At 42.9% G+C, this 16,028-nt stretch overlaps 1 protein-coding gene across 1 annotated transcript in view; it reads right to left on the bottom strand.

The window, feature by feature from the left end:
• Birc6 (baculoviral IAP repeat containing 6) overlaps window positions 1-15,764 on the bottom strand; it is a 205,629-nt gene extending 189,865 nt beyond the window's left edge. Inside the window, 2 exon segments of the mRNA XM_052746262.1 lie at window positions 477-658; window positions 15,298-15,764. Of these exon segments, the coding sequence (XP_052602222.1) occupies window positions 477-658; window positions 15,298-15,646 (531 nt within the window). The 5' untranslated portion in view covers window positions 15,647-15,764.
• Between the last annotated feature and the right edge of the window lie 264 nt (window positions 15,765-16,028).

The following is a 16,028-nucleotide window of genomic DNA, read 5'->3' as shown; positions in this document are numbered from 1 at the left end:
CAGGTGCAAGAGAAAAGAGCGGAGGGAGAGTGTGAGGATAAAGGAAAGACGTGCTCGCTGGTCTCCTATGACTTGGAAACGACGGGACTTGGAGCAACTGTCTACAATTCACCAGCTAAGCTAAGTGTTGAGGCTGGCAGAGAGGGCCCTACATCCAGCCCGGGCTGTTACTACCCATAAGTCATCTAGTTTATTAATTCACTGTATTCTGGAGTCTTTGTTACAGTTGCTTATCCTGTGCTAAGGAACAGTTCACACCTGAAGCACTCTTTCAACAAACACCAATTAATTATGCAGAGAAAGGTAAGTATTTAAAAGTGCAGTTCATGATTCAATCTTTGTTTTTATGGGACTATACAATGTCCTTTAAGCACAACTTATGAACAATGTCCTAAAGGACAACTTAACTTTACTTGACACCCAAAGGTCAGAGGTTACCTTGTACAGAGGCACACAGTGTACTTGTATCTACTTACCTCTGTGACAGGAAGTTCAAGCTGAACCACATCATCCTGCTTTGAAACTGGAGTTTGCAGAGCAGTGTCTAACAACAAGATTCCATTAAGGTCCTTCCTACAACCTACTGCGTAATCATCCACAAATATAACTTTATCCACAGCAGAAATATACTGACATTTCACCTGTCCACCCGGTTTAGCTGTTAAAAGAACAAAAGTTCAACAATTAAGATTTTTAAGACCAACAGCCTACTAAAAATACATGTTTACATATCAACTAAATGTGACAAACAATTCTGAGTGAGACGCTGAACTGGAAAGAAGTCTATTAAGACCATGATTAGTAGCCAGGGCAGTGGTGGTTCATGCCTTTAATCCCAGCACTCAGGAGGCAGAGTCAGGCGGATCTCTGTGAGTTCAAGGCCAGCCTGGTCTACAGAGCAAGATCCAGGACAGGCACCAAAACTACACAGAGAAACCCTGTCTCAAAAACAAAAAACAGGGGCTGGAGAGATGGCTCAGAGGTTAAGAGCACTGGCTGCTCTTCCAGAGGTCCTGAGTTCAATTCCCAGCAACCACATGGTGGCTCACAACCATCTGTAATGAGATCTGGTGCCCTCATCTGGCCTGCAGAGATATGTGCAGACAGAACACTGTATACATAATAAATAAATCTTAAAAAAACAAATATGATTACAGCAGACCAGAGTATGAACTATAAAGCCAGTCTCAACAGAAAACTGATTACAACTTGGCAGCTACATAGCTGTTGTAAGAGACTGCCAGCTATACAGGGAAGCATGGCAGCAACCCCAGTATACAGGAGACCAAGGCAGAAGCACAAGTTAAGGCAGCATATTCCACAAGACTGAGACACCACACCAAAGGGGGGCGGTTGAGGGAGTGAGGGAGACCTATGTACATCTACATGAAACAAAGATCAAATGTGTTAAATACCTTAAAGTGATAGAACTGAGGAAAGGAGCTTTAGGAAAGTTATTTCCACCATACTATTTTTTATTCTTTTCCCCTGAGGGAACAGAGGTGGAGACGATGATCTGCATGCACAAATTCAACTAGGTTTCCCAGAACCATGTTATAGACGCTATTCTTAACTCCAAACAATGGATTTGACCCCTTGTCAAAATCATAAACCATTATGTGCAAGGATATACCTCTCAGCTCTTTATCTGTCCAATTATACTTCATGATCACAAGACTAAACTGCAAAGCTACAGTAATTAAAACAGTGTGGCACTGAGGAAGGAGACATGGCACAGTAGTACAGGGCTTGACTAGTATGTATGCACAAGTGCTGGATTGGGTCCTTAGAACTGCAAATAAAACAATGTGGTGCTGATGTAAAGACAGACGTAGAACATAACTGGACAGATAAAGAGTTGAGAGGTATATCCTTGCATATAATGGTTTATGATTTTGACAAGGGGTCAAATCCATTGTTTGGAGTTAAGAATAGTCTCTATAACATGATTCTGGGAAACAATGGCTCCCTATTAAGATCAAGTCCAAACTTTTTTATCCATGCTGGGAACAGAACTTTGGACATGCTAGGTAAGTGCTGTACCACTGAGCAAAAGAAAACCCCAGCTCAATCCAAACTTTTTTTTTTTTTAAAGATACAATCTGTGTAGCCCTGGCTATCTTAAAACTCACTATGTAGAGCAACCTGGCCTCAAACTCAGAGGTATGCCTGCCTCTGTCCCCCTCATTTATGTTCTTGTCCCTGCCTCTATCTCAGCTTAGACGTACCCCACATAAACCCTCAATGTTAACCCCAACACCTTCTTTCTGTTCCTTGAATTCAAAGCTGTCAGATTACACCACCCTGTCTCTGCACAATACTTATTATGATGATTTTAAGATCTTCTTCCCACTGTTTCTGTCAAAACTGACTGCAACAGGGCTGGCCTCTGGCTCTGTTGTTCACCAAGTCCTGGGTTTGATCCCCAGCACTACATACAACTAAGAGGGATGGAAAAACAAAAACTAAATGGAGTGATACATACCTATAAACCCCAAAGGATCAGAAGTTTAAGGTCATTCTTAGCTACCCAGTGAGTTTGAGGCCAGCATGGGCTACAAAGAGACCAAACTCAAATAATAATGATAATAATAATAATAATAATAGTTACGGTAAAGTAAAAAGATACTATGCCTCCTATATAGTATATGGGGTTCTTTGGGTTTTGTTTTGTTTTAGTTCTTGTGGTAATCTGTGGCTATTTGAAAGGTTACAGAAGAGGCAGGCAAATATCTGTGAGCTCGAAGCCAGCCTGGTCTACATAGTGAGTTCTAGGACAGCCAGAGCTACATAATAAAACTCTGTATCAAAAAGGGGGGGTTAATAAGTGTAATATATTTTTGCCATAGGTATTCCATTAAAACAGTATCCTCTCCCCAGTTTTCCACCATAGAAATATAGCTGGGTACACTGAATTCAAGTAAGAACAATTTGTCTTTGTTGTTATTCTTTGAGATAAGACTCATTGTATATCTTAAGCAGGCCTCCAACTCAAAATCCTTCTGCCTCAGCCTCCTGAGTGCTGGGATTACAGGTGTGTGCTGCTACACCTAGGTAAAAGCAGTATCTGCATCATTGAGAGTTACAAACTGCCAAGTAATAGATTCTGCATTTCAACTGTTCCAAGTGGAATAAAGAGCTTATATATTAGTATGTATTCAGGTGTTTTTGAATAGTGCTAAGGATGGGGAGTATTAACTAAATAGCTCAGGTAACCTTTATCCTTGAATGCATGTGCTCCGGGCTAGCCTGGGCTACACACACACACACACACACACACACACACACACACACACACACACACACACACCAGTAACATGCACATACAAAGAGGAAGAGAGAAAGAGCACCTGAACAACAGTAGCAAACTACTAATACTTAACTGTTGGGCTCCGGAGTCTGAGCTCTTATAACGACATCATTAATAAATCTAAAACTACTAAAAGATTAGTATAAACTTTTGGCTAGAACAGCCCATCTTTAAGGATTCAAGAGCTACAAAAACAACCTGGGAGGCAAATTAAAAACTTGAATAACTATACAGAATCTTTAAAAAAAAAAAGAAGGAAGAGAATGAGGAGGAGAAGACGACGAAAACGAAGACAAGGAAATGAAAGAAATACAGTGGCTCATGCTAGTATCAGCACTCAAAAAAAAAAAAAAGCAGGACACCAATTTCAGGGCCAGATTGGTCTACAAAGAGTTCTGGAACAGCCAGGGCTACACAGAGACCTTGCCTCAATATAAAGAGGGAAGAAAATAGAGAAAGACCTTAAAATTTGCTATAATTAACTATAGGTTAAGTGTTTTGCTTACAGAAAGGAACAGAAAGCATTTGACATAAACTAGGTCATAATTTAATATCAGCAAAGTCTATCAAGTGAAACAGCTCAAGTACATACTCCTAATCCAAAAGAAGATTGTGGTGATGACATTTTGTAAGAATCCAGGTGCTCATAATGAAGAGTAAGCATACTAAGTGTCCTCTTCTTCCCCAGAGCCAGTGTATAGAGCCCAGTAGAATAACTGGGAATGCGGATTAAAAACTTAGTCTACAAAGGAGTGTCTGAGATGCAAGAAATGCCTACAGATAATATTCACTTGGCTTTTCTTGAAATTTTACCTGTTTTGGAAAATTTGCTAATTAAATTAGTTTTCTAGACACAAAAATAAATAAATGTATCCAAAATATACTAAACTATCTTCTAGGGCTACTGAAATCCCAATTCTACACCATGTTTATTATCTCTTGAAGAATAACTGGATGTAAGAAGGCCGCATGTACCAAGTTAGTCAGAAGAACTGGTCTGAATCATTTAAATTTTCCATCACTGGAAAAATTTTATTTTATTCAAAACAGATTTCCTGAGGACTACATAGGCTCCAAAACTTCGTCAAAGAGGCAGCTCTGGGCTCTAACTTTATTTAATCAAGAATTTGTTATTAAGGCTGTAAATAAAGCTCAGTGGATAGAGCATGCAGGAATCCTCAACAGCACAAAAACAGTGTGGTAACCCAAGCCTATAATCCTAGCACTCAGGAGGGAGATGTAGGAGAATGAGAAGTTCAAAGTCATCCTCGGCTACATATTGCTCAAGGGCAATCAGGGATAAGTTGAAACCCTAGTTTTTCAAAAGTAAAAGCGAAATACAGTCAGACATGCATGCATATAGATGGATCATCATCTGAAGCAGTGATTCTCAACCTGTGGATCAAATGACCCTTTCATGGTGGATGTATATCAGATATTCTGCAAATCAAATATTTACATTATGATTCATAACAGCAGCAAAATGACAGTTATGAAGTAGCAATGAAAATAATCTTTTGGTTGGGGGGTTATAGCCAGGTGGGAAGTCCAAGAGAGAGACAGGAAGAAGAAAGGCATAGGCTGAGGAAACGCCATCCTGCTGCTGTCCAGGGAGCAGCATGGAATGGCACACAGGTAAAGCCATGGAACATGTGGTGACATATAGATCAATAGAAATGGGCTGAGTTTAGTTATAAGAACTAGCTAACAAGAAGCTTGAGTCATAGGCCATGGTCATACAGTGTGTAATTAATATAAGCCTCTGTGCAGGTGAGAGAGATTTGTTCCGACCGGCAGAAACGGAGGAACTTCCAGCTACAAGGAACTGTATTAAAGGGTCAAAGCCCCGAGATCTGGATGTGCCGGCTCTCTTGGGTTCCTGGACCCTGGACGCAACACCGCCGGACTGCACTACACCTTTCCCAGACCCTGTTGCCTATCCCTTCACTTGTGAGTTACCCCACAAAATAAACCTCCCTTTCAACTAAAAAAAAAAAATTAAAATTAAAAAATAAAATAAATAAAGGGTCAAAGAAAGCATTAGGAAGGTTGAGAACCACTGATCTAGAGTAAACCAATTAAATCAAAAATAATCAGGAATACAAGTATGATATACATGTATGAAAATGTCAAAATGAAACCCATCAATTTGTACAATGAATATATGCAAATAAAGAAAAAAACAATACTTTGGCTGACAAGATGTCTCAACAGGTAAGAGAACATACCAACACAGCTGAGGGCCTAAATTCAATCCCTAGAACCCACACAACAGGACAGGACCAACTCCAACAAATTGTCCTCCAATTGCCACGTGTACTGGCATGAGTGTTCGTTCTCTCGTTCTCTCTCTCTCTCTCTCTTTCTTGCACATACACACACAGAGAGACAGACATACAGAGACACACACACTCACACAAACAAATGTAAAAAAAAATTAATGCTAATAATCAAGAGCAGGGCTTGAGATGTAGATCAGTGGTAGAGCACTTGCCTAGTACGCACAAAAGCAAAACAAAAGCTGTATAAGGGGGGAAAAATTGCACTCAATCTAAACTACTGAAGCTGGAGCAGAGTACAAGAGCACAAAGATCTTTTGGTTTGGTTTGGTTTATTTTTGCATTTATTGAGACACAGTTTCTCTGTGTAGCCCTGGCTGTCCTGGAACTCACTCTGTAGACCAGGCTGGCCTCAAACTCACAAGGTCTACCTGCCTCTGCCTCCCAAGTGCTGGGATTAAAGGTGTGTGCCACAATCACCCAACTCAAAGATCTTTTATTTGCAAACACTATCCAATTTTCTTTTCTTTTTTTCTTTCTTTTTCTTTTTTAATCAGGGTCTTTTTCTACATAGCCCTGGCTTTCCTGGAGTTCATTATGTAAACCAGGTTGGCCTGAAACTCATAGATACTCCTGCCTCTGCCTCCCAAGCACTAGAAATGTGCCAACATGCCCAGCTAGCACAGTTTCCTCAAAATTCTGTCTACCTGGTAAAAAGAAAAAGATTCTCGAGGTCAGGCACTGACTGGGTAAAACAGAGGTAGGCTGATCTCTTGAGTTAACACCAGTCAGAGCTCATGAGACCTTTTTCTCCAAATACCAAAAGGTTCTCAGAATGTTTAGCTACAAGTACTGTGTAGTCCTTTTCACTGCGACATAGATCTAGAACCCACTCTGGAAATTTAAGAAATCAGACTTCTTCTTTCTATACACTACCATTACTACTGATTAATATCCACACATGTATATCACAATTTACTTATCAATATACACTATAAGAACAATGTGTATACATACAGAAGTTATACAACAGCCTTAACCTTGTTCTGATATTTAGCCTCACCAATATACTTAAAAGATATTTATCCAGGGGTGGGAAAGATATCTCAGCACTTAGGACCACTTGATACTCTTGCAAGAGATCTGGATTCAGTTCCCAGCATCAACATGGTAGCTCACAACCATCTGTAACTCTGGTTCCAGTGATTCCAATACCCTCTTATGACCTATTCAGAGACTGCACACACATGGTGCACGTACATACATCCAGGCAAAACACTCATATACATAAAATAAAAATAAATCTTTCCCCAAAAAAGTATTTCAGGGCTGGAAATAAAAGTTCACTGGTAGAACATTTGCCTACATGTGCAAGGGACCAAGATTTAATCCCCAGTAGGAGGTGAAGGGAAGAGAAAAAATTAGAAAGATATTTATCAATATAGATCATAAGGTTACCACATTCATATTTCCATCTACATTTGAATAACATCTATTCTCAATGCCCAAACATTAAGCTAGTGAACATTTTTTTTAAATATCAAGAGAAGCATGACAATACTAAAGACTCAAGAGACACAAGAAAATTGGCATTCATTCACTCGGGACCTAATATATGTTGGAGGCATTCAGGGTCTGACCACTTAATTGGCACTACCATCTTATTAAATAACAAGGCTAAGAATCAGGATGGTAAGTGAAACCCAGGGCTACCTGACAAATAAAGCAGTCTCCGAACATCCTCAAAAGAGCTTCCAAAAATAAATAAACAAATAAACAAACACATAAACTATACACTGATAGTAGAGGTACTGTTTCAGGGAACAAGAGGAAAATCATCAACTACTGTGTGGAAGAACTTCCATACTTAACTATATCCTTACAACAAGGCAAAACCTAGATGAACTGTGCAAGATAGTACAAAGTAGTAAATCAGGAAAATAGTTCAAATTTGCAGGTAAGTTTAGAAGATTTAAGGAGTGTGAAAAGAAATAAAGCTATTTATAAAAACTGCAAATAAAGTGGGGAGTGCTTTTTTGTGGTGTCTGGTGTTTAAGACTCATTGGTAAGTAGATGATTCTAAGCACTATATAGGCAGAGAGCTTAAGTCCTCACAATAAAACCATTATTACCACTATCTTGCAAATGAAGAAAATAAAAAGTTAATTTAGTCAAGGTTACAAAGTCACTAAGCTAAGAAAAATAATAATAATAATAAACCAAATAACCAAAGCTACTTGTCTCCAGAAACAAGCTACTTCCTATTATGCTGAAGTTCATGAATCAAAACCGGCTACAGCCGGGCGGTGGTGACACATGCCTTTAATCCCTGTACTCGGGAGGCAGAGGCAGGCGGATCTCTGTGAATTCGAGGCCAGCCTGGTCTACAGAGCGAGATCCAGGAAAGGCGCAAAGCTACACAGAGAAACCCTGTCTCGAAAAACCAAAAAAAAAAAAAAAAAAAAAAAACCGGCTAGAAAGGTGCCTACCTAGTGGTGTATGTACTTTTAGTTTTTAAAATCCAGTCATGGTCTGAGGGACACAGCTCAGTGGTGAAATGCTTGTCTAGCGTGAGCAGGGCCCTAGGTTCATGGGCTTATTCTCAGCTGGGAGAAGGGGGGTAGGGGACATAAAGTCAGTAAATAAACACAAAAAAGAGGCAACTAAGCAAATGAAATGCTGTTCAACATCACCAATCATATAGAACTGCAAAGTAAAACAAAACTGAGGATGGGTGCTCATTTGATCCCTTCAGTAGGTAGCCAGAGACAGGCAGATAGCTGAATTTGAAGCCAGCCTGATCTACATGGCAGCTCCAGGACAGGCAAGGATACACTTTATCAAAAAAGAAGAAAAAGCCGGGCGGTGGTGGCACACGCCTTTAATCCCAGCACTCAGGAGGCAGAGCCAGGCGGATCTCTATGAGTTCGAGGCCAGTCTGGGCTACCAAGTGAGTTCCAGGAAAGGCGCAAAGCTACACAGAGAAACCCTGTCTCGAAAAAACAAAAAAAAAAAAAAAAAAAAAAAAAAGAAGAAGAAAAAACAAAAAAGAACAAGATCGAGCAAGGCCTGATAGGACTTGTGAGGTGGAAGCATCAGGAGCTCAAAGTCTTCCTCAACTACACAGCTGAGGCCAACCTGGGCAACATGAAACCAACCCTTTCTTAGAAAAAAAGAAAAAGAAACCACCCACACAAAACACATTTTTATAGCAACTTTTTTGGTAATTTCCAACCCAAATCTTGGAAGCTAGCAATATGGTCTTCTGAACATGAATGGAGAGACAAACTGACATCTACCAATAGAATACCAGTAGATGCTAAAAAAGAAATGTGGCACACATGAGGTAGGAGGGTCAGTTCAAGGCTAGCCTGGACTACAAAGTGAGTTCAAGGTCAGCCTGGGCTAAATGAAATGCAGTCTCAAAAAAGAAATCAGCTATCAAATTATGAAAAGGGGGGGGGGGGGGACAAGGGAATCCGTGGCTGATATGTAAAATTAAATTAAATTATAAAATAAAATTTAAAAAAAATTATGAAAAAGACATGGAAGTACCTTAAGACCTATGTGAAAAGTCTATATAATGTATGATACCAACTATAACATTCTGGAAAAAAGAAAACTATGGAAGCAGTAAAGATTACCAGGTACGGGAGGGGAGATGAAGAGGGATGAATAAAGGAGAGCATAAAACTTTAAGGCAGTGCTACATGACAGTACAATAGTGAGTACATGTCATTATGTATGTCTAAACCCACAGATGTCAACAACAAGAATGAGCTCTAATATAAACTAAGGATGCTGAGTGACTTTATTTCTTTACAATATTTTATTTGGACTAGACATGGTGGCGCACGCCTCTAACCCCAGCACAGGGGAGGCAGAGGCAGGTAGATCTCTCTAAGTTTGAGACCAGCCTGGTCCACAAAATGAGTTCCAGGCCTGCCAAAATGACACAGTGAACTCTATCTCAAAAAAAAAAAAGGATTGGGTGGCGGTGGCACATGCCTTTAATACCAGTACTCAGGGGGAGGCAGAGCCAGGCAGATCTCTGTGAGTTTGAGGCCAGCCTGGTCTACAGAGCAAGATCCAGCACAGGCACCAAAAAAACTACACGGAGAAACCCTGTCTCGAAAAACCAAAAAAAATAAAATAAAATAAAAAATAAAAAGATATGGTCTAGGTCTTAAAACCTGAGTAAGGGCAAGGCATGGTAGCTCACATCTGTAATCTCAACACTTTGAAAGCCTGGGCTAAAGTAAGACCCTACCACAAAACAAAACCATACAAAAACCTGAGTAAAATTAAGATAAGTCTAGTTAAACTGGAGGAAACTGGGTACATTCCAAGAAAGAACAAAGCTACTATAATAAGAATAAAAATTAAGGGTGGAGAGATGGCTCAGTGGTTAAGAGCACTGGCTGTTCTTCCTGAGGACCCAGGTTCAATTCCTAGCACCCATGACAGCCCACAACTGTCTGTAACTCCAGTTCCAGGGGATCCAGCATCCTCACACAGACATACATGCAGGCAAAACATTAATGCATTTAAAATAAAAATAAATTATTTTTTTTTTTAAATTAAATAAGTCCACTTCACAAAACAAAATAGAGAGACAAAGCTAAAGCTTGGAGAAGAGCTCATAGAAGGCCACTGAATGCCAATGGATCATCAGCCAAACTCTCCAAAACCTTAACTTTTTAATTGTACATGTATGAGTGTCTTGCCAACATGAATGTAAGTGTACTACATGTGTACACAGCCCACAGAGGACAAAATAGAGTATCAGATCCCCTACAACAACGAGATTTAGAGGTACTTGTAAGCCACCTTGCTGGGATCTAAACCTGGGTCCTCCGAAATAGACTTACCTACTGTTAACTTCTAGTCAATCTCTCCAGACCGTAAAATACTTTTTTTTTTTTTTTTTTTTTTTAAAGGTAGGGGCTCTCTATGTAGCATTGGCTAGCCAGGAACTCACTATGTAGACCAGACTGGCCTCAAATCTCTGCTGCCTGAGGGTTAAAGGCATCATACTCAGATTCCCAAAGCATTAACTTGGGGGGGGGGGTTATTCTGGTTTTTTTGAGACAGGGTTTCTCTGTGTAGCTCTGGCTGTCCTGCAACTTGCTCTGTAGACCAGGAAAATTTCAACTCTTAAATACTCTTAAATATTTGCCTAACCCTGCATATCCTGATAACTCTTAATCTAGTAAAATTATATTATATCTGATACAGATAATTTGAAAACATTGATGGAGAGACAGTTTAAAAATTATCACCACATTCAGGAAGCAGAGGCAGGTGGATTTCTGTGAGTTAGAGACTACCATGGTCTACTGAGTGAGTTCCAGGACAACCAGGGCTACAGAGAGAAACACTGTCTTGGGGGAAAAAAAAAACAACTCAAAAATTATCACCAATTTGAACCTAAACTGAATAAATACATATAAATCTTGCTTCAATTCTTTAACTTCCAATCTACACTAACAAGCTACCTACAACTCTACAAACTGAATCCCAATATTATTGTCACCTAATAAAATTATATATGGTTATCCAATTATTTATCCCAATAAACAAAGACAGCTTTCTCTAGTACAGAAAAGAAGGTAGTTCACTTCCCTTGGATTGAAAAAAAAAAAAAAAAAAAAAAAAAAAAAGAGCTAAGCCGGGCGGTGGTGGCGCACGCCTTTAATCCCAGCACTCGGGAGGCAGAGCCAGGCGGATCTCTGTGAGTTCGAGGCCAGCCTGGTCTCCAAAGCGAGTTCCAGGAAAGGCGCAAAGCTACACAGAGAAACCCTGTCTCGAAAAACCAAAAAAAAAAAAAAAAAAAAAAGAAAAAAAGAGCTATATTAGGACCATGGTCACTAACAGTTCCTATTCCCTAGTTAGGACTAACTTTTACCCACAAAATACCTACATATTCCAGGTTAAACATAGAATGCAGCATTCCTGCCCCCATCATCTGAACAATTACATACAAATACCCTACACAACCTTGGCTAAACATTATTCATAAGAAATTTTAGTTCTCATATATAAAATGTTTTAGAATTGACCTACTACAGTTACTTCCAAACTGCTTTCCGACAGTCCTTTTATTCTGTTAGCCCTAACTTCTCTATGAATATTTTTATTTCTCTCTCTCTCTCTCTCTCTCTCTCTGTGTGTGTGTGTGTGTGTGTGTGTGTGTGTGTGTGTGAGAGAGAGAGAGAGAGAGAGAGAGAGAGAGAGAGAGAGAGAGAGAGAGAGACACTGAGATTATTTTCAGGTACCCTCAGATGGAGTTATGGGCAGCTCTAAGCTGCCAGACACAAGTACTGGGAACCTAACTCAGGTCCTCCGGAAAAGCAGCAAGTGCTCTTAACCACCAAGCCATCTCTCCAGCCCCAAGTACTTACTTTTTAAAAGATTTATTTATTTATTGTATGTACAGTATTCTGCCTACATATGTGCTTGCAGGTCAGAAGAGGGCATCAGATGGTTGTGAGCCACCATGTGGTTGCTGGGAATTGAACTCAGGACCTCTGGAAGAGCAGCCAGTGCTCTTAACCACTGAGCCATCTCTCCAGCCTTGTACTTATTTTTTAATCACATACTCAATACTCATGAATGGCTACCTGCAAGTGGTGTTAGTGTATCTATTTTTGCATTCATATTATATACCTACAACCTTCCTCCTCTATCACTAAGGGGAATGTAACACAAATTTTTTTCTTTTAGTTTTGGTTTTTCGAGACAGGATTTCTGTGCAGTTTTGGTGCCTGTCCTGGATCTTGTTCGATAGACCAGGCTGGTCTCAAACTCACAGAGATCCGCCTGGCTTTGCCTCCGGAGTGCTGGGATTAAACACGTGCCCCACCACTGCCCAGCAAAACACGAATCTTAAAAGGTCTTATTAATAAAAATTAAAAAATCCCAGAGCCAGATATTGGGGTGAAAGCTGAAAGATCAGAGAAACAGAACAGTCAGTCACGTTATTACCTCTATGAAATCCTCAGCCTCAAGAGTGTGAGCTCCTGTTTCCTCAGGCCTTATATACCTTTTTTTGCCCTGCCATCTTACTTCCTGGGATTAAAGGTGTGTGTGCTTCCCAAGCAAAGGCATGAGATCCCAAGTGTTGGGATTATCGGTGTATGCCACACTGTTCCCAGTGTGGTCTTGAACTCAGAGATCCTTGATCTCTGTCTCCCTAGTGATAGGATTAAGGATGTGAGCCATCAATGTCTGGCCTCTATGTCTAATCTAGTGGCTGGCTCTGTCCTCTGATCCCCAGGTAAGTTTTATTGGGGTGCACAATATATCACCACAGGGGAATATTTTCTTTCTATGTACAGCAGATAATACAAAAACATTTTAACAAACCCTGACACATTATTATTGTGGAACAAGGCCTCCAGACACAAAAACATCCCAACTAAACTGTCTATCCAAAACACTTAAATGCTTTTGCTAATAAAGCTTTTTGTAGAAATCCTAACATCTAGGCTGGAGAAAAGGCTCATCCTTTAAGAGAGCTTGCTGCTCTTCCAAAGGACCAGAACTCCATTCTCAACACCCAAATCAAGAGACTCAAGCACCTGTAACTACAGCTCCAGGGGATCCATACTGTCTTTTTACCTCTATGGGTACCTGCACACTCATGTCAGCCACTCAAACAGATGCATTCATACACATAAATAAAAATAAAATAAAGAAAAAGAAGCGCAAGCCTGGAGTGGTGGCTCATTCCTTTAATTGCATCACTCTAGGGGCCAGTGCAGGTGGATCTCCTGAGTTCGAGCCCAGCCAGCTCTACACAGTGATTTCCTGTCCCAAAAGGAAAAAAAGAAAAAGAAAGAGAAATCCTAATATATATGTAATGACACCATTTATCCTCAATTAGAAATCATGAAAATATTAGATAATTGGTTAAAAGTATAGACATATATGAAAGTGATAAAACCAAATTTAAGATAGTATTTAGGAGAGAGGAAGAAAAGGTCAGTGTAATACAACTCAGGAGCCAGAGTAAACACCTATTTATAATATCTTATTTCTTATGCCAGGTAGGGGAATACATGAGCACTTGCAATTAAGTCCTTTCCATATTTTAAATGAATTTTAAAGAGTCACCTGTTCGCCGGGCGGTGTGGCCGCACCCCTTTAATCCTAGCATTCAGGAGGCAGAGGCGGGCGGATCTCTGAGTTTAAGGCCAGCCTGGACTACAGAGTGAGTTCCAGGACAGGCTCCAAAGCTACACAGAGAAACCCTGTCTCGAAAAACCAAAAAAGAGTCAACTGTTTATGAACATCTTCCTCTCAGACACAATAACAACTTGTTATATCCAAGTTGCAGTAAGTGAGCATTGCTACATCTGGGCCATCTGTCCTGTCTTTTACCTAAGCCAAGAAAAGGGAAATTTGCAAGCCTACCACCTCAAACTTTCTCTTAGACATCTCTTAACTACATTACAGGTTTACATCCTGTAACTATACATAACCAGTTCTTTCACAAGTCAACAAAAATTGACGTCTCTAATTTCACCTTTGTATCCCTAAATTGCCATTCATTCTTATGCCTTATTACTCACACAATAAACTTATTCCTGTATGTCTGTGGAAAATAACACAATGGTAGACCACATAACTACTTCCATTTGGCTAAATGCACTTAGATACAGTTTATCTCTGTGCATGAGTTTAAACCCACTAATAAACGAACTTCTCCATTTTAACCTTTAACATTAAAATTAAGACACCACTTATCCACAAATGAAATGGCATCTCAGCAAATAACTCAGATAGGGCAATCTCAAAACACTCCAGTCTGTCCACTGAATGAGCTTTGACCTCATGCATCCTAAAAGACTTTTCCTGAACCAACGTTTCCACCACCCAGAAGTGAGTCTCACCTCCAAGGTGGAGGAGATTCAGACATACTTCCAACTACCAATTTCTAGCTCTCTGTGGTAAAAGGAGTTGAAAGGGTCTGAAGCTTCACCTCATCACAAAGGGCCTAGACTTCTTGACACTGGGAGGGTGGGAGCACAGAGCTAGGGGGCCCGATCTAACCTTCTTTGCACTCTGCGAGTCCCACAGACGTCCACGCAACAGTTCAGACAGCTGGCCCTCCCCTCCTACACCCCTCCCCGCCACCACCCCAACCCACCCCCATCCAGACCCGCAGTCCTCCGGAGGTCCCCGCACCGACGGGACCTGGGAGCAGCGGACCGACCGCTACTCCCCGGGAAAGGAGGGCTGGACAGCCAGCTTGAAAGCTTCCCGCCCCTTGCCTCCGGCCACCCACCTCTCCCGCCACAGCCCAGTCTACCAGTCCTTCTCTTCTGGTCCAGCCCGGAGCTGGTCCAAAACCTCGTCCAAGAGCCCAGCGAGAGCCCGGCCCTCTCGGGCACGGACCGCTTGAGGCCTCATCTCTCCCCACAGCGCCAGGCCGTTCCCGACGCACCAGGCCCGGAAAGCAAGTGGCAGTGCACCCCGCCACACCGGGCTCTCGCCCCGCAACGCTGGGCTTATCCGAGAGAGAGAGAGTCCGAAGGTCCTCTGCCGTAGCTTCCGGGCCTCCGTGCCATCCCCGGCCCTCCCGCTTCCCGCTGCCCTCCCGGGACCGAGCCCCGGGGTTGGGCGGCTTCCTCGCCCAGCATCCCGACAGCCCGGCTCCGCCCGCGGCCGGCCCAGCCCCCCCGCCCGGCGTGCCGCGCTCACCGCTGAGCGCCGAGGCCTGAAGGGTGGCCCCGGACGTGCCGTCGATGACTTTGATGGTCCCGCGGCTGGTGACGGCCAGGATGGCGTTGAGCGCCGGGTGGTAGGAGAGGCTGTGCAGCCCGTCGGCGTCGCAGCGCATGCAGCCATCCCGCAGCACCAGCCACTCGGAGACCCCGGCCGCCCCCGCCCCTGCCGCCGCCGCCGTCGCGGCCGCCGCGGAGGAGCAGCTCGGGCCCGAGGCCTCCGCAGCCGCAGCCGCCGCCATCTTCCGGCCTGCGCTCAGCACAATCACACTGGGAAGCGGCTCAGTGACAGTCCCGGGAGGTGCAGCACCACAGCCAGTCACCATCCGGGGCCAGGGGGCAAAGCGGAGCGCGTTAACCGGAAGTGAAGTCAAGCGCCCGCACGCACGGGGAACGTCGGCCGCCGGGCCGGCCAGGCCAAGCGGGCTGAGAGGCTGACGGGGGAGGGGGAGAGAGGCCGCACCACAAGAGGGGCGGGAGCTCAGGGGGGCGGAGCATGCGCGGGAGTGCCCGAAGGGTCGAGCGCCGAGGGAAGCTGATGGGGGTCGGGCGAAGGAACGGAGAAGGCCGGGCGGGGAGGGGGGGGGGGGGGGCGGGGCCTGGCGAAGTGGACATGCGCGGAAAGGGCTCGCTGGGCCGCCCAGGAGGCTCGCAGGCGAAGGAGGGGGGCGGGGCCGGGCAACTGGGCGCGCGGAGCATGCGCGGTAG

The sequence above is a fragment of the Peromyscus californicus genome, unplaced genomic scaffold, assembly GCF_007827085.1.
Source record: "Peromyscus californicus insignis strain IS unplaced genomic scaffold, ASM782708v3 Scaffold_1__1_contigs__length_55948999, whole genome shotgun sequence".
In the NCBI taxonomy this organism is placed as follows: Eukaryota; Metazoa; Chordata; class Mammalia; order Rodentia; family Cricetidae; genus Peromyscus; species Peromyscus californicus.
This window is presented reverse-complemented; position numbering and strand designations above follow the sequence as displayed.